The sequence below is a fragment of the Barbus barbus genome (genome assembly GCF_936440315.1).
Source record: "Barbus barbus genome assembly, chromosome: 40".
Taxonomy (NCBI): Eukaryota; Metazoa; Chordata; class Actinopteri; order Cypriniformes; family Cyprinidae; genus Barbus; species Barbus barbus.
The window spans coordinates 25,585,170-25,611,237 of NC_136718.1; the positions used below are offsets into that span (position 1 = coordinate 25,585,170).

The following is a 26,068-nucleotide window of genomic DNA, read 5'->3' on the forward strand; positions in this document are numbered from 1 at the left end:
TTTCACTGCACAGAAAGAGAGTAAAGAACATTTACATTAATCAAAGCACAGTCTAGAGTTCAAGCACTCTCATAAACTCCCTTTAAAATCACTGAAGCTGTTTACACTGAAATGGATATCTTACAGATTCGTACACACATTCTCACTTTGTTGTTTCTGACGAGAGAATTTGGCAGAAAGAGGTAGGCTATTCAGCGATGGCTCATCTGAAGGCCTCTGATTGGCCATTGCATTCATAAGGTCAACAGCATCGTGTGTGATTGGTTATGATGAGCAGTGCTGTAAACACGCATCTGTATCTGGCTCAGCGCAAGCCAGCGAGTACAGATTTGAATTTAGCAGCTGATGATATGACGCACTGAACGTTCTAATCACGCCGGTGTGATGGTATTAGGAAATATTAATCGCCTATTTTTTATCTTTTGGAAGCTGCATTCAAAATCCACCCCTAATATACATATACCTCCATGTCTTTTCAATTGAAGTCGTACAATTTTTTTTTTTTTTTATTGTACAATAATAGGACCCTTTGAGATCTGTTTTATTGTTTCCCAAATTATTATAATTTTTTTTCATTTAAATATTTCTAGATTCAGTTTTTTTCAAATTCTGTTTTAATGGTTAAATTGAATGTTAGTAATCAAACAAGCATGTCTAATTAATTGAAAATTAAAATTACTTATGCAATTAAACAATTTATTAAAAGTGTAACAAAAATTTAATGTTTAGGATCCTAGAAATCATTTTTTTTCCCCCTCTCAAATTCTGTTTTAACTTTTCTGGATTCTATTTTAATGGTGAAATTTAATTTTAAACTAAATTATTTAAATCGTGATAATTTAGCAACAATATATTAAAAGTTTAACAAAAATTTAATTTTTGCAGCTTTATGAAAACTCTTTTATTTTTCGTAAATACCATGTTTTTTTCCCAATTTTAATTCTTTTGAATTCAATTTTACTGGTTACATTAAATGTTATTAATCAAAAAGCATGTCTTATTAATTGAAATAATGAAACTTATTAAATGATTAACAAAAAGTTAATTTTTACCTCATTTTCTCATCAGATTTATCGTTAGGAGTTTATCCAGGATGCTTAGTTTACGCTATATTTTAATATCATTTATTGAATTGTGAGAATGAAAGCCTGACCTTCATAATGTAAATGATTTCAGTGATTCAGATACAAGATATACAAACCATCTACATAAAAATAAACATTGATTGTGTCTTTAGCGTCTTATAACGACTTCGTCGTCATATTTGTAGTCATGAAAAATGGATTATTTCTCACATTACACAATAAACCACTTGTATTATGAGTATAATTTAGGACATGTTTTACATCGAGACCAAATTACGACTTAAACCACAATATTGAACTTAAAGCTGCAGTAGATGCAAAAACATGAATTATATGATTATTTATTAACCAGAATGTCATTGTTTCCTTTTTTCCTGGAGGACAAAATAGGTTTTGAAGGATCTTCGTGCAGTAAACTTCATGCAAATTCCCCTAAAATCCTCCATTTTTGCTCCACATGAGTAAGTCAGTGTTGTAAGTTTGACGCGAGGCTGAGTAAATGATGCTGTTTTTGGGTGAACATGATGTGCATGTTAACATGATTCTGAGATCATCAGAAGAACAAACAGGAAGGAAGCTGCTCCCCAGCTGAGCGCGGTTGTCGTGGCAACAGGCCTGTGTTGTTGTTGTTTTGTGAATATTGTTTTGATTGTGTCTGTTTGCCCTTGATTTTGTTTAAAGCTCTGCTAGAGGCTCACCATTCGTTCCTTTGTGATTCTGTTGCTGTTTTGAGTTGTGTGCAGATTCGTTCGTTCGCATCACGTCATCGTGCGGCGTTTTATAATATCAGGATGTCCTCGCTCACATATTTAACAAATAACTTTGTTTCTTCATCAGATTTGGAGAAATGTAGCATTACATCATTTGCTCACTAATGGAAGTGAATGGGTGCCGTCAGAATGAGAGTCCAAACAGCTGATAAAAACATCACAATAATCCACACCACTCCAGTCCATCAGTTAACATCTGGAGAAGACAAAAGCTGAAACAAATCATTCAATAAGACATTTTTAACTAAAATATAAGATACTTCCTCCAGTGAAAAAGCCCATCTCCTGTTGTATCTCACATTAAAATCCAGCCACATATTTGTTTAGAGCTGTTTTGTCTTGTAAACAGTGCAGATTTCTCTCCTGATTCAGACCAGAACACTTTTTTAATGGAGGAAGCCTTATTATGGATTATTGTAGTTAAAAATGTCTTATTGAATGATTTGTTTCAGCTTTTGTCTTCTCCAGATGTTAACTGATGGACTGGAGTGATGTGCATTATTGTGATGTTTTTATCAGCTGTTTGGACTTTCATTCTGACGGCACCCATTCACTTACATTGGTGAGCAAGTGATGCAATGCTACATTTCTCCAAATCCGATGAAGAAGCAAATTCATCCTAATCTTGGATGGTCTGAGGGTGAGCACATTTTCAGCAAATGTTCATTTTTGGCTGAACTATTGCTTTAAGGATTTTGTTTTTCGAGAAACCCGAGTAAATTTCAGGTTCACGCTTGAGTTTGTAGGTGTTTGTTGTAGTTCTCCATGAGAGAGCGCCGCTCCTGAACTCTTTAGACGGAGAGCGGGAGAGATGGGAAAGGCATCAGGAGTCCCGCTGTGTTTGTTTGTGTAAGACGATGATGGAGGAACGAGATTCCAGATCATTCATTCCTTCAGCTGCGGTCAAGATCTGTGTTAAACCCTTTAACAGACACTGAGTGGCAGTGAAACCTTAAATAGACACGTTTAGGAGGAATTTATACTGTTTTATTTGTTTCATATCTATTAACGATTTATCTTCATTTCAAAATCTAATTACACAGCTGCTCTTTTTTCCCAAATATAGGCTACTTTTATGAATTGTAGCATTTTTAGTGTCAGTTTAGTGTTACTATTTATTATAATTAATAATGTGTTATTTTGATCAATTGTGTTTCTTATTTGCATCATATGCGCAGTAACAGTTAAATTGTGGACATGGTGAATTTGTTTTTGTTTGTTAGTTTGATCTGAAGGCTTATGATTAAATGCCTGAACATTAGTTTTGTAGACAAATATAAATTGTTTAAAATTATTATTATTATTATATGTAAAGAAATGATTTATTTTTAGTAATTATTTAATATTATTTTCATTTATATATATTTAGAAATCATTTTAAACTTACAATATAAAGTACTTTTTAATTATTTTATTTTGTTTTAATATTTTTACACATTTGTATTTATATTTATAAATTTATATGATTTATAAATTAATATATATTTATGTATAATTTGAAAAATAAAATAATTCATTTAAAGTGTATATATAATTTCTAATTATTTTATATATATTTCTATATAATTTCAAACACACATACACACATATATATATATACTCGGTGGTGTGAAAAAGTGTTTGCACGGTGGTGGGTTTGGATTTTGTTTTCCCTTCATAATAAAAAACTATTTTACTTGTGTTATCTTTGATTAATATTTAAATTAGTTTGATGATCTGAAACATTAAAGTGTGACAAACATGCAAAAAAATAAAAAAAATCAGGAAGGGGGCAAACACTTTTTCACACCACTGTATATGTATGTATATATATATATATATATATATATATATATATATATATATTTAGCAATTAGTTTTCGATTTTTACTTTATATAGTGTAATTTTTTATTTTTAATAGTATTTTTTTTATTATTATTTAATTATCCCATTTGATCACTACATCATTCCCATACTTACATGTGTGTTATTTCAGAGTTCAGATTCATAACAAGTGTTATATAGATATGAGCCATCAGCGGTGTAGATAAATGTTGATGCGTTTGTGTTGGGTTTAGTCTGTGGAGTGACTTTGAGTTGTGAAGGTTACTGTGTGTGTGTGTGTGTGTGTGTGTGTGTGTGTGTGTGTGTGCGTGCCTGCGTGTGTGTGTGTGTGTGTGCGTGTGTGTGTGTGTGCTTATGTGTGCGTGTGTGTGTGTGAACATCAGGAGAAAGTCAGTCGAGCTGTTCTGAGATCAGCAGGAGTGAGAATGTGATCAGCACATGGTCTTGATGAAGGAAACGCAGTTTGTGTGTTATTATCTGAAGAATATAGACTATCTGAGGAATGTGATGCAATCCAGATGTGTGTGTGTTTCTCTGTGTGTGGCATTAATCCCAGTTGTGTTGTAAATTGTTCAAAACTAATCATTGAGTGGTTAATCTTTGTAGTAGGGATGTCGTCATGTCACATGACCAAAATTGCAGTAGTTGGTAGGGAAAAGATATGTCAGCACACACACACACGCACATATAATATTATTTATATATATTTAATTATTCTTTAATAGAAAAAAATATGTATTTATTTATATACCACCATCTATGACACTCTAACATCACAGCATTGAGTTTTGTGTGTGTCAGAGCGTTCTGTATATGAATATTATATTGACAGATGAGTCATGAGCTTGTTCCAGTGTCTCTCTGTCTATTCGCCAGGAATGCTGGGTATGACAGCATCAAAGAGTCCATGTCCTCTGAGACGCAGTGAGACCCTGAACACTCACCAGCAGGTCATCAGAGAGTAAATGTGTCTTCAGACCGCTGGGAAAGACGGAGTCTAAATAAACATCCGTCCCATCAGCACGCCCACAGGAGGAAAGAGTCTGTGCTCGCCGTAGATTTACAACATGAATTAAAATAATTACATATTAAATGAAAACTTTTTTAAAATTAAAACCGTGGAATTATAATATTAATAAATTTAATAAAAAATAATGGCATTGCTTTTTGTATTTAATTATTAATTTATATGATAAAAATATTAATAAATTTGATTATTATTTAAATTAATATTAACTTGTTAAATTAAAACAGTGACATTGCTTCTTTTTTAAATGATTAATTTATTCATTAAAAACATTATATTGTCATTAAATTGAAATAATGGCATTGCTTCAAGTTGTTTTTAAATGCTGTGATTGCTTTGATTTATTAAAAACGTTTAATGTTTATAAGTTAAAACAATGGCATTGCTTTGTGTTTTTTATTCTTTGTTTGCTGTGATTCATTTGTCTAATAAATGAAAATTCAATATTAACATTAAAACAATGGAATTGCTTTTTTTAAAGATTTATTTCTTTTGTATTTGCCATTATTTATTTATTTATTTATTTATTAAAAAAGTAAACATTAATTTATTTTTAAAAAATGTAAAAATATTAATGTTAAAACAACGACATTGTTAAAAGTGAAATAATATTAACATTAAGTCAAAACAATGGCATTGCTTCAAGTTTTTAAGTACTGTATTTGCTTTGATTAATTTATTTAAAAAGTAAAGCATATTAACATTAAATGAAAACAATGGCATTATTTTTATTAATAGTAAAAAAAAATTGTAACATTGAATTTAAACATTGCTTCTTGATTTTATATATCTTATTCGCTATGATTAATTTATTAAAAACTGCATTTTAACATTTTAAATTAAAACAATGGCATTGCTTCAGGTTTATTTAAATACTGTTTTTGCTATGATTATTAAAGAGTTGTTTTAAATACTATGCTAGCTACAATCAATTTAAAAACATCTCTAGATATGGGCTTCTTCTCTTCTTCAGTGAAAGTCAGCGTGATTAAATAGTTCGATGTGCGCTGTCAGTCGCGTCTGGAGCACAAGCGGTCGGGTTTAACTCTCAGGGTTAGTAGTTTAGTTTTTGACGTTTCTGTCTGTAAGTCTGAGTAGTATGCCTGCTTGACTTAATTGTTTACAGCCACACACACTTTCTCTGGTGTCTCGTCATCTGTTTTCCTCTCTGTTCGTTCCACATCGCCGGTGTGGGTGAAAGGTGAGCGTTCTCGGCGAATGACAGAAGTGTGTCTGTGAACGGGGCATTAGGCCTGAGATACCAGCACTTTTCCCATCATGCTCCGGAGTCAGAGTTTCCATTACTGAGTCCGTCTGGATCTGTCGGCTACAGGAAGAGGCCCTGATCATAGAGGAGCATCTCCTGACAGAGACGGGCCTCCCGCAGTCTGTGCTTGGAGACGTTTATGGAGCTGGGCCTCCTAATGGAGCTAGACCTCAATGAGATGGGCCTCCTGTGGAGCCGGGCCTCCTGACAGAGTTGGGCCTTCTGATGGAGCCAGGCCTCCTGATTGAGTTGGGTTTCCAGATGTAGCCGAGCCTCATGATGGAGCTAGATCTGACGGAGATGGGGCTCCTGATGGAGTTGGGCCTCCTGATGGAGCTGAGCCTCCTGATGGAGCTGAGCCTTCTGACAGAGCTGGGCTTCCAGATGTAGCCAAGCCTCCTGTGGAGCCAGGCCTCCTGATGGAGCTGGACCTGACAGAGATGGGCCTACTGTGGAACCGGACGTCCTGACAGAGTTGGAGCTGTTTATAGAGCTGGGCCTTCTAATGAAGCTGACAGAGCCCTGTCAGGTCTAGGTCCATCAGGAGGCCCAGCTCTATAAGCAACTCCTGATGGAGCTGGGTAACTGGTTGGCGATTGAGATCTTAGTTGTGGATCGACCCCCCGATGGAGACTTTCTATACACAAACATCACACTGTTCATGTGTGTGCAAGTTAAACTGAGTGTTAAATTGCCAATTGCTGCTTGTTTCTGGTGTTTGATGAAGGAGATTCTGGGTGTTTACACTGTCCTGTGCAAATAAGTTTATTTTAGTGAGTTTGTGTCATGAAAACTCCCAAAGCTTTGAGAATCAGTTCAACTGAAGCGATTGCAAAGAACTTTCAGTTTGACTCAGAATTTCACAGCATCAGACGATTCCTCCAGATCAGACACATCTGCAGGAAACGCTGCCCATATAAGGCCGTATCCTGCCGGCTGACACTAACACTAAACTGTCCTCGCTGTGATGAAACGGCATGAGACTCAGATAAACAGACGAGGTCAGAACGTGAAGAGCTCATGTAGTCTGTCAGAAAGGAGGCGAGCCATATGTTCATCTGTGAGATCCGCCGGCTGTTTTCACATTTCATCCAAAAAATAAAAGGGAAAAAATGGTTTTCTGGGAAACCCCCTCATTAGTGTTTATGGGAAACTCCGTGGCAGCTTTTCCTTTCTCCTTTCCCCATCTCTCTCTCTCTTTCTCTCACCAGGTTTCTTTGGTCTGTTGATCATTTTTCATGATTTTTTCCATGCGAGTTTGTCATATTTCTCCTGGTGCACCGGTGGAGGGTCCTGTCTGGGACGAGAGCCAGAACATTCTTAGGAAAATGTTGGTGCCCGGTTCTCTCCACACAATGAGCGTTGTGTTCTCCGACCATCAGACGGACAGAAAACAGCCTGATGGCTCAGGAGAGGAGAGGAGATGTCATGTTTTATCTGTCTCAGATGGTCCGTTTGTATGCTTGTGTTTTACAGTCTTCTCAGATTCGTGATTTTTGATCATGATCAGTGTTGGGTTAGTTACTCAAAACAAGCAATCCACTACAAATGACTAATTACGCCTTTAAATTTTGATTACATTACTGATTACTGCATTTAAAAAGTTATCAGATTACTAATTACTTTACTTTCAAGTTTACTTTTCAAGTTATCAAACCTACAAAATACACTACCAAGAGAAACTCATAGTTCTTTCATTAATTTAGTATTGACTGAAAAAAATGCACAAGTAGGCCTATTATTTGTATACCCTGATTCACTCCTAATATCTACAAATATTTTGGTTTTGTAAAATAAAGAAAACAAATAGGGTGTGTTTTCTGCTTTCTCAGTCTCCGTGAATATCTTCCTGAAACGAGTCACTAAAATGAACGAAAACGTCTAAAGAAAGCTTGAAGTGTCTATTATTAAATGAAGTCACTCGCGACACCTCTGTAGAAAGATTCAAGTTCATCTCGGATACTTTTAGTTTTTGGAAGAAGACTCGATAAGAGGAATACACCTTCAGAAGAAGAATGCGATGTGACGCTGCTTAATCTCATTCTGAGGAGTCATTTATTTACTTTGTTAGTGTTACTTTGACATAAACTTGTTCGCATTCACTTGTTGAACTTATAATGCTAAAACATGTCGAGTGCAACATTTTGAAATATGATTTTTCATCTAAATGTTGCATTCTCCGGTGATTTATTAAAGGGCATACTGATGCGCAAAACATGATTTTTACTTCATATTTTTCTAATACTGCATTTGTTACTTAAGTAACGTAATTTTATTGACATAAGTAACTGTAATCAAATGCGACCCTGGAGCACAAAAACCAGTCTTCAGTCGCTGGGGTATATTTGTAGCAATAGCCAAAAATACATTGTATGGGTCAAAATTATTAATTTTTCTTTTATGCCAAAAATCATTAGGATATTAAGATCATGTTCCATGAAGATATTTTATAAATGTCCTTCTGTAAATATATCAAAACTTCATTTTTGATTAGTAATATGCATTACTAAGATCTTCATTTGAACAACTTTAAAGGAGATTTTCTCAATATTTAGATTTTTTTGCTCCCTCAGATTCCAGATTTTCAAATAGTTGTATCTCAGCCAAATATTATCCTATCATAACAAACCATACATCAATGGAAAGATTAATTATTCAGAGTTCAGATGATGTATAAATCTCAGTTTTGAAAAATTGACCCTTATGACTGGTTTTGTGGTCCAGGGTCACACATTTCATGAATTTAAAATGTAACTCATTACTTTACTGCGTTACCAGGAAAAGTAATTAGATTACAGTAATGCGTTATACCCAACTCTGATCATCATGTTGCAAACTATCAACAGCACTTATGGTAATTTAGTATCATTCATATACTGTTATAGTTTTTGTTAATAATATTTTGAATGATTTTATTTTTATATATTGTTTTCACTTTAATTTTAATAATTTGTGCATTTTTGTCATTATTATTTTAAATATGTAATTGTTTTTATTAGTTTGAGTTGTTTGTACTTCGTTAAACTAAATGATTGAGACATGCTGTCTTGGTAGCTAGCTGAAACCTAATAAGTTGTCTTTTTATATTTTATTTTGTTTTATTTTAGTTGCTGAAATTTATTTCAAGACTAAAAAGTTTTTCTTTTTTTTAGTTAACAATAATGATCATCCCAAACTTAAAATTAAAGATTTATATTTTCATGTATAAAGACACAATTTATACAGTTGAAAAGTAATATTATTTTTCTTCACTATAGTACTGTACTTTTAGATGTATTATTTATTTAAATATTTTTAATTATTTATTTATTTTAGTCTTTATTTATTCATTTATTTATTGCAGCCTTATTTTAATATTTAGACACCATTGTAGATTTTATTTTATTTTAGTTTTATTATTTTATTTTGTTAAATTTAGTTTTTATCATATTTTAAACATTTTAATGATGTTTAATAGATTTTTATTTTATGTTTGCTTATTTTAGGACATCACGTTGAAGTAAATTAAAATGAGAAATGTTGCCTTGGCAAGGGAAATAAAATAAGAATATATATATATATATATATATAATTGTATTACTTCAGCTGGCATTCATTTTATTTCAAGTAGTGAAAATGTTTTTTTTGTTAATGTTTGTTAATGTTATGTATTTAATTTATGGTTTTATGGAAATGATTTATTCACTTCAGTCTTATTTTTTGTGGAATTATTATAGTTTTTCTATAAACTTTTCCATAGACCAGTTTGAAAAGTCTAGTGCATAAAATACACAGGGTCCAAAATTGATTTACATTCAAAAATGTAAAATTATGTCATCTTTTACTGACCTTTGTGTCCAAACCTCTCTGAATTTCTTTATTCTGTGAAACACTAAAGTAGAAGTAATTTGGTTCAGTTACATCAGATGTCATTCATTTTACATTGCAATGTATTTCAGCTCTGTTTGTAAAAGTAATACCGTCTGTCTGGACAGTGTTTTCTCTTCAGACCCATTCTTACTATCCTTTGAACCCTGACTGAGTCATGTGGTTTACTGAATGGTGTTGTACTCTTTTGATGAAGGTTAAGCAGAAGGGAGTGTGAGTCTGGTCCCTCATTGACTCTGGTTTTGATGCCGCTGGAATCAAACGCTCTTCATTCTGAGTCGCTCATCAGGAATTCACCTCACATTCCTCAAGCACTGCTCACAGAGAGATGGAAACCTGAGCCACACACAGACACACACACAGACACACACACACAGACACACACACACACACACACACAGACACACACACACAGACACACACACACAGACACACACACACAGACACACACACACAGACACACACACACACACACACAGACACACACACACACAGACACACACACACACACACACACACACACACAGACACACACAGACACAGACACACACACACACACACACACACACACACACAGACACACACACACACACAGACACACACACACACAGACACACACACACACAGACACACACACACACACACACACACAGACACAGACACACACACACACAGACACACAGACACACACACACACACAGACACACACACACACACACAGACACACACACACACAGACACACACACACACACACACACACACACACACAGACACACACACACACACACACACACACACACACGTACGTACGTGCACGCGCTGAATGTTGTCCAGTCCTCTCCTCCTTTAGACACTTCAAGATTAGAAGATAAACTCATTTACTTGAAATTAGTTTGCAGATTAATGTTTCCTCTGAAGAGGTTAAATATGATTCACAGCTTGTTTTACCGGCACTGCTGTGAAACAGTGTTAATTTTGGCAGGCTTTTTTGATTTAGTCTTTGTCTTTATCTTGAGAGAAAAATGCTTAATAGTCTTAGTCACATTTTAGTCATTTGAGTCTTTCATAGTTTTAGTCTAGTTTTAATCGACGAAAAGTCATTGCATTTTTGTCAACTTTTAGTCAAACTGCAGTTACCAACATTTATTCTGGTAGCTATTTTATATGTAGTCTTCAAACAAAAATAGTCATTAATTCTTCTCAAATCAAAACCAAATCAATTAAGTTTATGAGAAATTTGAATTTGGGAAAAACTGGAATAAATTCAAATTTTTTTGGTAGAGATACAAATGTAACTAATTTTTCAGATACAGTTTTATATAACAAGTCTACATTTATTTAACATCTTTTGTTGGTTAATATTAATGGCATAGATAGGTAGGCTATTTAATTAGGAATGCTGTCCATTTAAGACGGATGCATGTAATACTGACACACATTCAGATTTCACCCACCTGTTTACGTCCACTTAAGCCATAACCGACTGGATTTACATGAGATGCTCTACACGATATACATTTGGACTGCTGTGTGTATATTTGAGCACTGAGAACTGATCTCGCGCTGTGTGAGAACTGAGAAAGTGGAGCACTATCGTGCCTTCACTAACTTTAAGTTAATCAACAACGAATTGTGACTCCTGGGAAAAACGGGATGTCTGGTCACCCTATCCCTATAACCATTCAGGTGCTGAGGCCATTGTTTCAGATCGCTAGTTTGCGTTTTGGTAGCGTATCCGCCCACTGCGGCTGCCATACTGTGACTAGAGATATACAAACGCCCCTCATCTGATTGCGATCCAGTGACAGGGACGCAGACAAGACAGTTAACTTAGCCTATAGGATGTATTTTGAATGTCCGGTAGTCCTCAAATAACATTTTAGTCCCGTCTCGTCTTGTTAACGAAGACGCGCATACATTTCGTCATAGTTTTTATCATCAGATATTAGTTTTATCTCGTCAACTTCTCGTCTTAGTCACAGGAAAAAGGTTCGTCCTCTTCGTTAACGAAATTAACACTGCTGTGAAACAGCATGAAAAATATCCCTCTACAGAACTGAACTGCTGTAATTACTGTTCATGTGTAATAATTACTCCGATAAATTACACAGAAGAGTATGGCATAAACTACACTAAATCCTGTAGTGAAGTGCATGTGATTTAATACGGCTCCAGTGCATTTGTGAGATTCTGTCAGGTCACACACACACACACACACACACACACACACTCTCTCTCTCTCTCTCTCTCTCATATATGGGTGGTCCTGTTTACCTGCACAGGTGAGCTATGAGCTCATCACACACTTCAGTCTCGCTCGTAAGCCAGCTGACACTGAGAGCTGTAGTATCCCATAATCCCTCTCTCAGCGCAGGTCTGGTGTCTTCCCATGTGAAACTGAACTTCATGTGGATTTTGTTTTAAAGAGAAAATTAAGATTCTGTCATCATTTACTCACCCTCATGTCAAGCTGTTTTGAAATTTTTTGTTTTGTTATCCATACAGAGTCAATGGGGTCCAAAAAATTAATTACATAAATTTAATATATTTTAATTATATAGAACTTATATAGGCCTATTAATATGTATACATAATATTGAATATAGCCTACTTAAAAATATAAAATAAAATGTGCATGCTTCCTATGAAATATATTTATACTTTATTCAGTAAAAACTTAAAATTATTTCCCTCAGCTTTTTTCCAGTCAAACCATCTTGAGAAAAATGAGTTTGAGCTTGTTATTGTGCATTTCAGGATTGTTTTATTGGTAATAAATCAGTTTTTGTATATACATTTATGTCAAGTCTGCTATCTTGAGATATATTAATTTGTTTAAATTTATTTAAAATGTATTATCACTAATACAGCTTTTTAAAAAAGTATTTTTAATAGTATTTAATATATATATATATATATATATATATATATATATATGTTTAAATTGTAGTTAAACTTTTAGTAATTTTGTGGTTTTATTTATTGTTTGTTATCTTTTATTTTTTAATTGACATTTTATCACTCTCTATATATAAAATTATTTTATAGTTAATTAAAAATATATATATGTATGTATATGTATATATATATGTGTATATATATATATATATATATATGCATATGTATCATAAAAATATAAAATAATTAATACACATAAAATAAAAGATTTAATTAGATTTAATAATTGAAAAATAAAATAAATATAGAATTTATTTTTACATTTCTGTAAAGTCTGCAGTTTGTGCTTATTGCAGTGCATTGTGGGATTGATGTATTTTGAGATCGTAATGAATTACTGCTTAAAATGGACGGAAATATTTCTCATCTTCTTCTCATGTTCTGTGAAAGAAAGTAAGTCATGCAGGTTTGGAACAACATGAGGCTGAGTAAATGATGAGAAAATGGACATTTCTCATGTTTTTCTGACCTTTAACCCCAAATCCAAACCTCGAAACTTTCCGTCCATGAACCGCAGGAGCGCCGTGTGTCCCGGATCGCTGTGTGTGTGTGTGTGTGTGTGTGTTTAAAGCACTTCATTTCCTCTGTCTGCATCAGCGAGATGAAGAGGTGTGATAGATTGAGCCGTGGTGAAGCGTGGCGCTCTGGAGCAGCTGTGTGTTTGTTGAGTCTCTGTTCCTGCGGATCTGGATGAATATTTATGGCAGTGGCGTCCAGAGCGTCTCCGGGGTTTTAGAGGTGTCTGTGAGGAATGTTTGGTTTTCCCGCTGTTTGTGTTGGTTTCAGATGTGCGTGTTTCTCCAGAGTCTCGTAATCTCTCCTGACGCTCACCTGCGCCGTCGGCCAATCACAACGAGCCCTCGTGTTTTTCTGGGGCTATAAAACCACGATCGAATACATTTCTCCCATTCCATCGTTTATTGGTTGACACATTATTTCTGGGAAATGGAATGTTGAATGGCTCATTTCAGAACACTGTGTGCTGGTTTCCATGGTAACGGCGGCCTTTCTCTGGAGTTTATTGTTTGGAATCTGCTCACTTGAATTTATGTTCTGAGCTAATTTGGCGGGAAAACCGCATAAACCCTATAAAGCCTATTGTTTCATATTTCTAAGTCCTCTAAATGTGTTACACGCAATCTACTACAAGTCATCTGTTTGATAGTTTAGAGTAAAAGCTTCTCGTGTCTTTTTCTGTCAAATATTGATCAAGTAAGCGTCAGAATAACTGCAGTAATATCTCCAGATGAACACTTTCTGGACTGAAGCAGCTCAGCTTTATTTGATTCTCCATCAATCATTTTCTAGATAAATCGGTGCGTCTCAAATCTGATCATCAGGATCTTTTGAGGAGCGTTTGTTTCCAGAAGCTTTACTTTCTCTGTTCCTCAGCGGAGGAATGATCTTCATCTCACATCTTCTGAGGAGCGTTTGTTTCCAGAAGCTTTACTTTCTCTGTTCCTCAGCGGAGGAATGATCTTCACAAGAGTATTATTTTGTGTGTCAGGCTTTACAGGGTTAAATGTGGTCAAATGTGTCTGTCAAAAACTCTGACAGGATTGTCATATTCACCAAAATATTCATACATGAAATTCTCCAAGTGACTGATTTAAAAAGTTAAATTAGCTCAATTAACACTCAGTTCATTGCAGTGGAGTTTAAGGTTAACATGCTGTTGATTTAACAACATTTATACTCGAATGTGCACAAAAATGGGTGAAATTAGGAGCACCAGTTCATTAATTTAACTTTTATATTAATATTTATACTTGAATACATTCTTTTTAACAATGCATAAATATACTTTGTATTATTGATTGACATTTTAATATATGTATTTTATTTTTTGAATTGACATTTCTGTTAAGACAGCCATCTTGTTGAAAGTATTTGGTATTTTAAATGAAAATGAAATTAAACTTGTTCAAAGTTTTGGTGTTTTATTTGTAGGGAATTGTGTGTGTGTGTATGTAATTTATTTAAATTTCTTTCTCACTTTCTCATATAACTATTACCATTTTTAAAGTATTTGTAATTAGTGTTTATATTTGTATTTTTTCTATTTTAATGTTATTTTTACAGCCTTCTACAGCTCTTTAAACATTTCTATGTAGTTTTTATACATTTTTATTTCAGTTTTAGTTGTTAAAATATATATTTGTTGTTTTTCTTTTTTTATTTAAGCTGAAATAAGTCTCTTTCTATTTTATTTCAGTTAACATCTCTGTTATTTCCAGTAACAGGAGTGTTTTGTATGCCTTTAGTCTGAGATCTGCAGGTTTCTGTGTTGTGTTTGTGAGAGTGTAGTTCAGGAAGATCTCCAGGATCTGCTGATAGATGAGCTTTCACGCTTCATGTGTTCCTTCAGTCTTTCGTCTCTCTGTGTTCGGGACTGATTGTGGTAAAAGAGCGCAGATAGTAACTGTGAGCGTAATGAAGTCATTCCTCTGAGCTGTGGAAGTGGAACAAAGCTCCTCTGGACACTGAATCCCGTCACCACTGACCCTGTACTGCGGCCCTCCGCTCTCTCCAGAAGCCCAAACCGGCCCCAGGCCCCGGGAGAGTGCAGCGGGCCGGGCCCCAGGCCCCAGGAGAGAGCGGCTCATGGTGGGAACGAGGGACGGCGGTCTGGGGGGGTCCGACTGCATTCAAGAGACATGCAGAATTCAGGCCAACTTCAACATATATATATATATATATATATATATATATATATATATATATATATATATATATATATATATATATATATATATATATATATAATTCTCTCATATATTATTTTATTTTATTCTTTTTTTATTTCAGCTTTTGGTGTTTTTTCTTTCCTTTTTATTGTATTTGTACTTTTTATTGTATTTTTGTTTTATATTTTTATTCTAATATTCTTCGATTTTTTTATTATAAATGACTTTTTGTTTGTATTTGATTCTTTTTTTACTTTTGTCAGATTTTTTTGTTATTTTTAGTGTTTTTGGACTTTATTAGTATTATAAATTATTTTATTTATTTAATTTTATTATTTTGACTTTTGTTCTGAAGTTATTATTATATTATATATCTCATTTTTGCATGTATTTTTTTATATAATTGAGTTATTTTTTAGTCACAAATTTGTTATACTATTCTATAGAATTATGTTTTAACGTTCATATTATATTTTATAATATATAGCATTATAGATTTTTTTGGTAATTTTAAATTTTTTTTAATTCTTTTCATAATTTTTTTAGCATTATGTTTCTCTTTTTGACCTCCTTGTGGTGTGAATTTTTCTTCTTATTTATTTTTTTGATATAATTTTTTGTTTGTTTTTGGCTTTGCGTTATTTTGTTCTGAGTGGTTGCTAAGAGGTGTTTTGTGTTTGGACTGCATTTGGTGAGATCTGTTGATCAGGAGATGGACGCTCTGCTGACCGTGAACACTTATTTCAAACGTTAAACATGCCTCATTAATTTCAGAAGCTGCTGTAAAACATTAGTCATATTCACTCTTTTCTCTTAAACGAGAATGATGTTATCGTGAGTTCTGCTTAGGAAGCTGTTTTCAGTTCATTTCATGTTTACAGATGTTTAGATGCGTGTTCAGTTTTTCCATAAGCGAGTGTATTTAGAGCTGTGTCCGCAGGTGTTCATGGTCCGTGAGTTCAGAGTCTGTGTGACGTCAAACGCTGCAGATCTGATTCCTTCTTATCTGAGCCAATCACATTTACATTCCTGCGTGCCGATAACCGCTTCTGCGGTAACACGCGACTCTCTCTCGTTTCCGTGATTGTCTGAGATGCTTGAGCTCCTTTATTATGCTTAATCATCACTCAGTGCCACCTTTGCATTTCCTTTGACTTTCATTATTTCTTTCTAGTGTTTTCATGTGAATGCAGTAAGAACTGGTTCTTTTCACCTGTTCAGCTATAAGGTATATTATCTTAGTTTTTTGTTTATTTTGTTTTATTCTTTTGGTATGACTTCTTGCATATTTAATTTATGCATATTTAACTCTTTCACCAGATTTTTCTCCTTTGATTATTATTTTAACGATTACTTTTTATTTTATATATATATATAGTATAATAAAATGTTTTATTTTTATTTATGTAATACCCTTTGCCTTCAGTTTTTGTAAAGAAAATAAAAAAACGTTTTATTACTGTTTTTTCAATTTTTCTTCTTTTCTGATTATTTTATATACATTGCCCTCCAAAAGTTTGGAAACGCCCTAGAAAAGTGGTTTGGACAATATCGGCATGAATCCTAATTTTTAATTTGTGATAATTTTGCACTGAAAAGGGAGAACACAAACTATTCATCAAAATATCCAGCATTAGCAGTTATTACAGCCCAAAGATGCATAATCTGGGCATCCGAGCTGTCAGTTTATTCAGACATTGACTTGATACAGTATATTACGCCAAGCCTCCTGAAGGATTGCCCAAAGATGATTCACACTGGTTGGACACTTCTTACGGACATCACGGCCCAGTTCCTCCCATAGTAGCTCAATTGGATTGAGGTCGGGTGATTGGGGAGGCCATTCCATGACAGACATGATGCCAGCTGACTGTTTCCTCTCCAAATAGGATTTGCACAGCTTGGAAGTGTGCTTGGGGTCATTGTCTTGTTGGAAGGTGAAGCCAAAACCCCCTTTTCCAGGGGTGTTTATATATATTAAATTATAATATATAATAATTTTTTCTCATTTTATTTTATTATTTGAGTTAGTAGCTTTTGGTCTAAATTGTTTAATTTTTTGCATTGCATTGCATTGCTGGTGGGAAAATGCTTTTCCCACCTTGTTCAGGATGCATCGTTTGTTTTTTAGTTGTGATTGAGTCATTTAGGCCCTCAGTAGCAGCTCAAGAATCAGGGTGGTTTTTCTGACACGGATCTCAGTAACTCAGCAGGAGTGCTGGACATCTCTGTGGACTCTAATCTCATCTCTGGGTACAGTAGGCCATTTATTCCTCACTGTACCCCAGACACTTTATCCGCTGAGAGCTGCTCTGCATGGCATTAGGGGCGTTTGCGCTCATGCGCAGTGGCATGGCAGGAATGCGGCCCTCGTACCGCAGGAGTCGCTGGGTAATGAGCAGCGCTGATGAATGCAGGTGGAATCCAGGGACTGCTGGAGCGTGTCGGGACAAAATGAGACACAGAGAGTCTATGAAGGACAGAGAGGAGGGTGAGCTCCACACCGAGTGTGGATACAAAAAAAACTCATGAGTCAGAATTCCTCAGATTGAAATACCAGGATTAAATTAAAGGGATCATTGGATCAGTTGGGAATGTTGAGGAGAGTCTGGGTGGTTGCACATGCTTTAACTTTCAATTTTTACTGTTTTCACACAGAAACAGCTTTGTTTTTTGTGTTGTTTTTGTTGAACAGTGGCATTCATTTAGATTATTATTGTATATATACGTACAGTGGGGCAAATAAGTATTTGATACACTGCCGATTTTTCAAGTTTTCCCACTTACAAAGAATGGAGAGATCTGTAATTTTCATCGTAGCTACACCTCAACTGTGAGAGGCAAAAAAAATCCAGAAAATCAGATTGTATGATTTTTAAAAATAATTAATTTCCATTTTATTGCATGAAATAAGTATTTGATCACCTACCAACCAGCAAGAATTCTGTTAGTTTGTCTTTAAGAAGCCCTCCTATCCTCCACTCATTACCTGTATTAATTGCACCTGTTTGAACTCGTTACCTGTATAAAAGACACCTGTTCACACACTCAATCAATCAGACTCCAACCTCTCCACTATTGGCAAGACCAAAGAGCTGTCTAAGGACACTAGGGACAACATTGTAGCTCTGCACAAGGCTGGGATGGGCTACAGGACAATAGGCAACAACTGTTGGCGCAATTATTAGAAAATGGAAGAAATTCAAGATGACTGTCAATCTCCCTCGGACTGGGGCTCCATGCAAGATCTCGCCTCGTGGAGTATCAATGATCCTGAGAAAGGTGAGGGATCAGCCTAGAACTGAAATCGCGTTTGGTCTCATACTGTATCGCGTATCTTGTCAGTGTGTGCACTTGCTTGGCCATTTTTAGTGATTAATAGGAAAGGGGGTTCTGCTGAATTCTAGCAGTGATTTGTTAGATGGGTATAAAAAAGGTTATTATACCCCGGCAGCGGTCGCGGCAGCCCTCGTGTGAAGCCCTCTTAGTGTGAAGACCAAAGAGTGTAAAGACCATCGACTCCACCGGGCTAGGACACCAGCAAAGGATATACAGTGGGTACGGAAAGTATTCAGACCCCCTTATATTTTTCACTCTTTGTTATATTGCAGGCATTTGCTAAAATCATCAAGTTAATTTTTTTCCTCATTAATGTACACACAGCACCCCATATTAACAGAAAAACGGAAAACAGAAAAAAAGTGGTTGTGAAGCCACTCCTTCGTTATTTTAGCTGTGTGCTTAGGGTCATTGTCTTGTTGGAAGGTAAACCTTCGGCCCAGTCTGAGGTCCTGAGCACTCTGGAGAAGGTTTTCGTCCAGGATATCCCTGTACTTGGCCGCATTCATCTTTCCCTCGATTGCAACCAGTCGTCCTGTCCCTGCAGCTGAAAAACACCCCCACAGCATGATGCTGCCACCACCATGCTTCACTGTTGGGACTGTATTGGACAGGTGATGAGCAGTGCCTGGTTTTCTCCACACATACCGCTTAGAATTAAGGCCAAAAAGTTCTATCTTGGTCTCATCAGACCAGAGAATCTTATTTCTCACCATCTTGTGGTCCTTCAGGTGTTTTTTTGTGTCTTGCACTGAGGAGAGGCTTCCGTCGGGCCACTCTGCCATAAAGCCCCGACTGGTGGAGGGCTGCAGTGATGGTTGACTTTCTACAACTTTCTCCCATCTCCCGACTGCATCTCTGGAGCTCAGCCACAGTGATCTTTGGGTTCTTCTTTACCTCTCTCACCAAGGCTCTTCTCCCCCGATAGCTCAGTTTGGCCGGACGGCCAGCTCTAGGAAGGGTTCTGGTCGTCCCAAACGTCATCCATTTAAGGATTATGGAGGCCACTGTGCTCTTAGGAACCTTAAGTACAGCAGAAATGTTTTGTAACCTTGGCCAGATCTGTGCCTTGCCACAATTCTGTCTCTGAGCTCTTCAGGCAGTTCCTTTGACCTCATGATTCTCATTTGCTCTGACATGCTCTGTGAGCTGTAAGGTCTTATATAGACAGGTGTGTGGCTTTCCTAATCAAGTCCAGTCAGTATAATCAAACACAACTGGACTCAAATGAAGGTGTAGAACCATCTCAAGGATGATCCGAAGAAATGGACAGCACCTGAGTTAAATATGAGTGTCACAGCAAAGGGTCTGAATACTTAAGACCATGTGATATTTCAGTTTTTCTTTTTTAATAAATCTGCAAAAATGTGAACAATTCTGTGTTTTTCTGTCAATATGGGGTGCTGTGTGTACATTAATGAGGAAAACAAATGAACTTTTAGCAAATGGCTGCAATATAACAAAGAGTGAAAAATTGAAGGGGGTCTGTCTGAATACTTTCCGTACCCACTGTGTATATATATATATATCACAAGATTTTGTAGTTATTAAAAAGCTGAGAGACATTTATGTTTGACCAAAACATACTGAAAAACAACTTTCTTGTGTGTTTTGCGTGTCTTCACTTATTTAAGTGGGGTGGGGGGGGTGGGGGGGGGTTGTGGTTGCCGTTGCGACACACCTGGGTGACCTCATGCTTGGCGACAGCAGCGAGGGGAAGCAGAGTCCGCAGTGACCTCATCGCCAGATATCGCCGTGGAAACACTGATTCATCCTGCGAAAAACCAGACCCCCGAGAGCCGCTAAAGCAGCTGTAAACCTCACTGTCTGCTCCTCACTTCCTCTAAATCTTTCTCCTCATAAAACTTTTGCATGTTTCCTTCGGCATGACATCACCCTCGGCCCCTGCTGATGATGTCATCCGCGGCTCCTGGCAGCGTCCGAGATTAGCTTTTTCCCCACGGGCCAACATTCGCCTCCTGGACCTGATTAACAGGAGCGCTTTTACTTTTACGAGGGCAGAGTTCAGTTTGATTTCTGACACCACCGTGATGGTGCAATAGTCACTTTTTTGGCCTGTTAGTCAGTGAATTCTCAGGGAAGCGACTTGTGTTGTCATTGGGATGTGACAGAAAGTGGTGTGTACTCCGTAATTAGTTCATTTCCATGAGTTTGATATTGTGAACGTGATTGGCTGGCGTTATCAGATTGACGGGCTAATCGGCCAATCACAGCACACTGGAGGCATGGCCGACCCTACGAGTGTTTTTATTGATTCCTCAGAAACTTTATGTGCTGTTCAACTGTTTCACATGGAAAAATATGCTTTAAACACTGTTGATTAACCACTGTGCTGGATCTCGTTTTATTTAATTATATTCTTATCCGAATTGTTTTTATGATGCTCATCTTTGGAAAATTGATCCTTTGTTTTTTTTATGTGATACTAAGAAAAAATTACTAAGACAAATGATCAGAACAAACAAAAACAAGGAGATTTTTTTTTCTTTCTTCTACTTTCGATGCCATTTTTCCATTCAGATTCTAGTTCATTTCTGGATTTTTTTTGTTTTACTATTTATTATTTTTTTATATTATTGTTTTACATTTTTAATATTCTTATTTTTAAATGTTCAGCTTTGATTATTTATTTGTTTGTTTGTGCAATAGCCAAAAATACATTGTATGGGTCAAAATTATACATTTTGTATGAAAAAATTTGTCTGATCTCATGTAACGTTTAATTATTGTCTTTTTCCTTTTTCATCTCCTTGTTGTTGAAAAGCATCAATAAAAAGTAAAATTTAATGAAAAGCCTTTTTGTAGTTGTGAAAGAAAGAGAGACTTATAGTAAATTCATAACAGTATTTTTTGTTTGTCCTTTTTTTAACTTTCAATGAGTAATGTGAACACAGCTCTTGCATTTAAGGCTTAAGTGACATACAGCGTTTTTATTTTGTTTTTATGCAGTGTTTTTTGTAAGTTTCTGCTAAATGAAAAAATGTAAATGTTTTTCTGTTCCAGGCGGAGGCCATGAAAATTGCGTTGACGGAGCTTGGCCTCAATATAGTGGAGATGACCGATGAATCGGCCACGCTGGACGGAGGAGACGTCCTGTTCACAGGTACCACATTTAGCTTATAATACCTTTATTAAACAGAGACCGCCCTATGTGGCAGCACCAGCCAATCAAATCCCTGTGTGTACAGACAAACAGCCAATCACAGATGATCATCTACAAGAATATGTATGGTTGAGTCTGAAAGTCTAAGATCACTCATAAAAAGGCTTCTGTTTCGCATTTATTTCTGTTTTAATGCCATATTATGCATACAAATTTAAGCAGCAGGATGATTTTTGTAAAAATTTGAAACCTGATGTTCTCCAGCAAGGTTTCAAAGAGCATCTTGAGCATTGTTTGCTTATATTGGATTACTCCGCTAGAAACAGAACAGAATATTCAGTATTTTGAGTCTCAGACTATTTGCATGAAGATGCATGAATCTGTGATGAGTATTTTTTACATTTTTAACTCTTTCCCTGCCAGCTATTTATTTATTTATTTATTCATTTATTTATATATATATATATATATATAAGTTACCAGCCACCACCAGCATTTTTTTTATCATTTTCATGGCCCCCAGAATATTTTTTTGTATGAATATCTGAACATGCAATATGTCAAAAGAAAGATCAGAGCCTCTGATTTTCAACAGCTTCATGCATTCTTTTTAATTGTGTGCAAGTTTCATAAAAAAAGCAACATTTTGATCAAAAAGCTGAGAAAATCACATTTTTTGTCATAGACTACACCGCCGTTCAAAAGTTTGGGATCAGTAAGATTTTTAATGTTTTTTTTTAAATAATATTTTTATGCTCATCAAGGCTGTATCTATTTGATCAAAAATACAGAAAAAAACTGTAAATTTTGTGAAATATTATTGCAATTTAAAATATCAGTCTTCTATTTTAATATACTTTAAAATATAATTTATTTGTGTGAAGCGATGCTGAATTCATTACAAGAAGCATGTCTGATTATTAACAATGTTGAAAACAGTTGTGCTGCTTAATATTTTTTGGGGCCTGTGATACTTTTTTCAGGATTCTTTGATAAATAAAAAGTTTAAAAGAACAGTGTTTATTCAAAATAGAAATTGTGTTAAAATATGCTCTACTATTCAAAAGTTTGGGGTTAGTACAAATTTTTTTTTTTTTAAAGAAATTAATACTTTTATTCAACAAGGATGTGTTAAATTGATAAAAAGTGATAAAGACTTATATTGTTAGAAAATATTTCTATTTTGAAACAATGCTGTTCTTTTTTACTTTTTATTCATCAAACAATTAAGGAAAAAGTATCACAGGTTCCAAAAAATATTAAGCAGCACAACAGTTTCAACACTCATAATAAATCATCATATTAGAATGATTTCTGAAGGATCTTGGGACACTGAAGACTGGAGAAATAAATTATATTTTAAAGTATATTAAAATAGGAAACCAATATTAGAAATGCAATAATATTTTACAATATTATAGTTTTTTCTGTATTTTTGATCAAATAAATTCCGCCTTAATGAGCAAAAGAGACTCCATTAAAAAAAAGAAAAAAAAAGAAAAAGCATTAAAAATCTTACTGATCCCAAGCTTTTGAATGGCAGTGTATATCTGGATCAGATTTACAAAACATAGCTGAAGTGGACCACTTCCATCACTTTCTATGGTCCTAATGGCAGGAAAAGAGTTAACTATGAAAAAACACTCATTCCTCTAAGTTTACAATAAAACACAACTGCACTTAAACCGTTGTTTCTAAAACCCGCAGCTGTGAATCAGCTTTACTTGCTGTGGAAATGTACATTGTGTCTGGTTGGTTCCCTGAATTCAATGTGGGTCACCTTCAGCCGTGGCTGGAAAACTGTAGCCGTACACCTAATTGAGTCTGGAGACGTTCGGCTGGAGTCGTTCCCAGCCAGAAACATTTATTTCTGGCGTCTTGAAGCTCGTATCTCCTGTGGTGAACGTTTAGTGGCTACTGTTCTAGATTCCACTGTTCACAGATCAGACCAGAACTACTGATGCGCAAACTTAAACTGTTACACCAGAACTTGTGAGAAACTGCTCTCAGATGTCTATTTAAAGGAATCATAAAGTCATATGTCTGGGAAAAATCTCTTTATACAGCTTCTCACTGGCCTCAGATCAGATGGTTCAGTGGCATCGAGGTGGAGTCGAACCCAGTGAACTCAGAGTCGTTAGGAAGCTTTAACTAATGTCCCTTTGCAAATTAGTCTGGTTTCCTTTGATCAGTGACGGAAACTAGATCCAATCCAAACCGTTGTCTGGAGCAGCACTCATTAATGCGTATGAGCAGATCAGCCGCTGCAGGTGATTGTAACGTGTGTCTGATGTTTAGGTAGAGAATTCTTTGTGGGATTATCCAAGAGGACCAACCAGAGAGGAGCGGAGATCCTGGCCGACGCATTTAAGGTGAGTCTGATCCGTCTGTCTGTCTATATTTATCTCTCTATCTACCTGTCTGTCTTTATATCTGTCTATCCATCTGTCTAAATATCTGTCTGTCTGTCTGTCTATACATCTCTATCCATCTGTCTATCTGTCTGTCTGTCTATATATCCGTCTATCCATCTGTCTATCTGTCTGTCTGTCTATATATCCGTCTATCCATCTGTCTAAATATCTGTCTGTCTATACATCTCTATCCATCTGTCTATATGTCTATCCGTCTGTCTATATATCTCTCTCCATTTGTCAATATGTCTGTCTGTATATCTGGCTATCCATCTGTCTATATGTTTGTCTATCTGTCTCTCTATCCATCTGTCTTTACATCTGTCTATCCATTTTCTGTCTATCTATATATCTGTCTATCAGTCTGTCTAAATATCTGTCTGTCTATATATCTCTATCTGTCTGTATATTTGTCTATCCATCTGTCTATATATCTCTCTCCATTTGTCAATATATCTGTCTGTCTGTATATCTGGCCATCTGTCTATATGTTTATCCATCTGTCTATCTGTCTCTCTATCCATCTGTCTTTACATCTGTCTATCCATTTTCTGTCTATCTATATATCTGTCTATCAGTCTGTCTATATATCTGCCTATCCGTCTGTCTGTCTGTCTGTCTATATATCCGTCTGTCCATCTATCCATCTATCTGTTTATTTATCTGTCTGTCTATATCTGTCTTTCTCCACTATCTTTATTACCCATGTGTCTATCTATCCATGTATCTGATTATCTTCTATGTATGCATGTTTGTTTGTCTGTCTGCCTGTTTCAGGGCATCTATCTATCCATCCATCCATCCATTCATCTGGCCGTCCTATATCTGTCTATCTATCTTTCATCCTCTTGTCTTCATTCTCAGTGTCCGTTGAGGATGTTTATCTTCTGCAGCGCTGCTTCCTCAGACCGAGAACCACGTCAGCCGCAGGCTTTGATTTCTGAATAAAAATGAAACGCCGTTCGTAAGAAAGGAACATTCTTTGCTAATGTCACAGATGCTTTTAACGTCACAAGTTCGTAACGAGCAGCAAACGAGCTCGAGGATGCCTGCAGCTCCTTATCGTTCACATGCCGATGATTTATGGAAACTTTTAACCAGCGCAAAGTCACCCGGGTCGCTAAAGTGAAAGCAGAGCTGCTTTATCGAACGTGTTCATAGTACAACAGACAGCAGTGTTTGTAAATACATCCATACTTTCCACAAAAACATTCCCTTGTTCTCTCCTCAAGAATCTCTGAGCACATTTTCTCCCCCTTCCAAGGTCTGGAGCGCTTTAGGTGTCTTTTTCCAATAAGCAAACCATTTTTCCCCTTTGTTTACCCGCTGAGCCAATGCGCTAGTAGTTTATTTGGAGTACACAATATTTTCATTCTGTTTTTATGAGCGAATATTTCTCCAGTCGGAGCCAAAATACTTTTGTGCTGATGTATGTCCCAACCGGACTCTGTTTCACAGGACTACGCCGTGTCCACGGTTCCCGTTCAGGACACACTCCATCTGAAGAGTTTCTGCAGCATGGCCGGACCAGGTCTCATCGCCATCGGTTCCAGCGAAGCCGCGCAGAAAGCCCTGAAGGTATAAACACACCTGAATGTGTCCGAAAAACAACACATGAGCTACAATTCACAGCAAACCCACAGGCATGACTGTAAGCACTCGGTCAAAACACTTCAGCTTCAGCCACATAAATTCAAAAGGACA

The 26,068-nt window shown here is 35.8% G+C and overlaps 1 protein-coding gene across 2 annotated transcripts in view; it reads left to right on the forward strand.

Annotated features, from left to right (window-relative positions):
- LOC306859702 (N(G),N(G)-dimethylarginine dimethylaminohydrolase 1-like) overlaps nucleotides 1-26,068 on the forward strand; it is a 74,410-nt gene that overhangs the window by 40,190 nt on the left and 8,152 nt on the right. For both annotated transcript variants that reach the window (XM_079400898.1, XM_079400897.1), the window contains exons 2-4: nucleotides 21,851-21,950; nucleotides 24,249-24,322; nucleotides 25,823-25,942. In XM_079400898.1, the coding sequence (XP_079257024.1) occupies nucleotides 21,860-21,950; nucleotides 24,249-24,322; nucleotides 25,823-25,942 (285 nt within the window). In that variant the 5' untranslated portion in view covers nucleotides 21,851-21,859. The remainder of the gene's footprint in view (nucleotides 1-21,850; nucleotides 21,951-24,248; nucleotides 24,323-25,822; nucleotides 25,943-26,068) is intronic.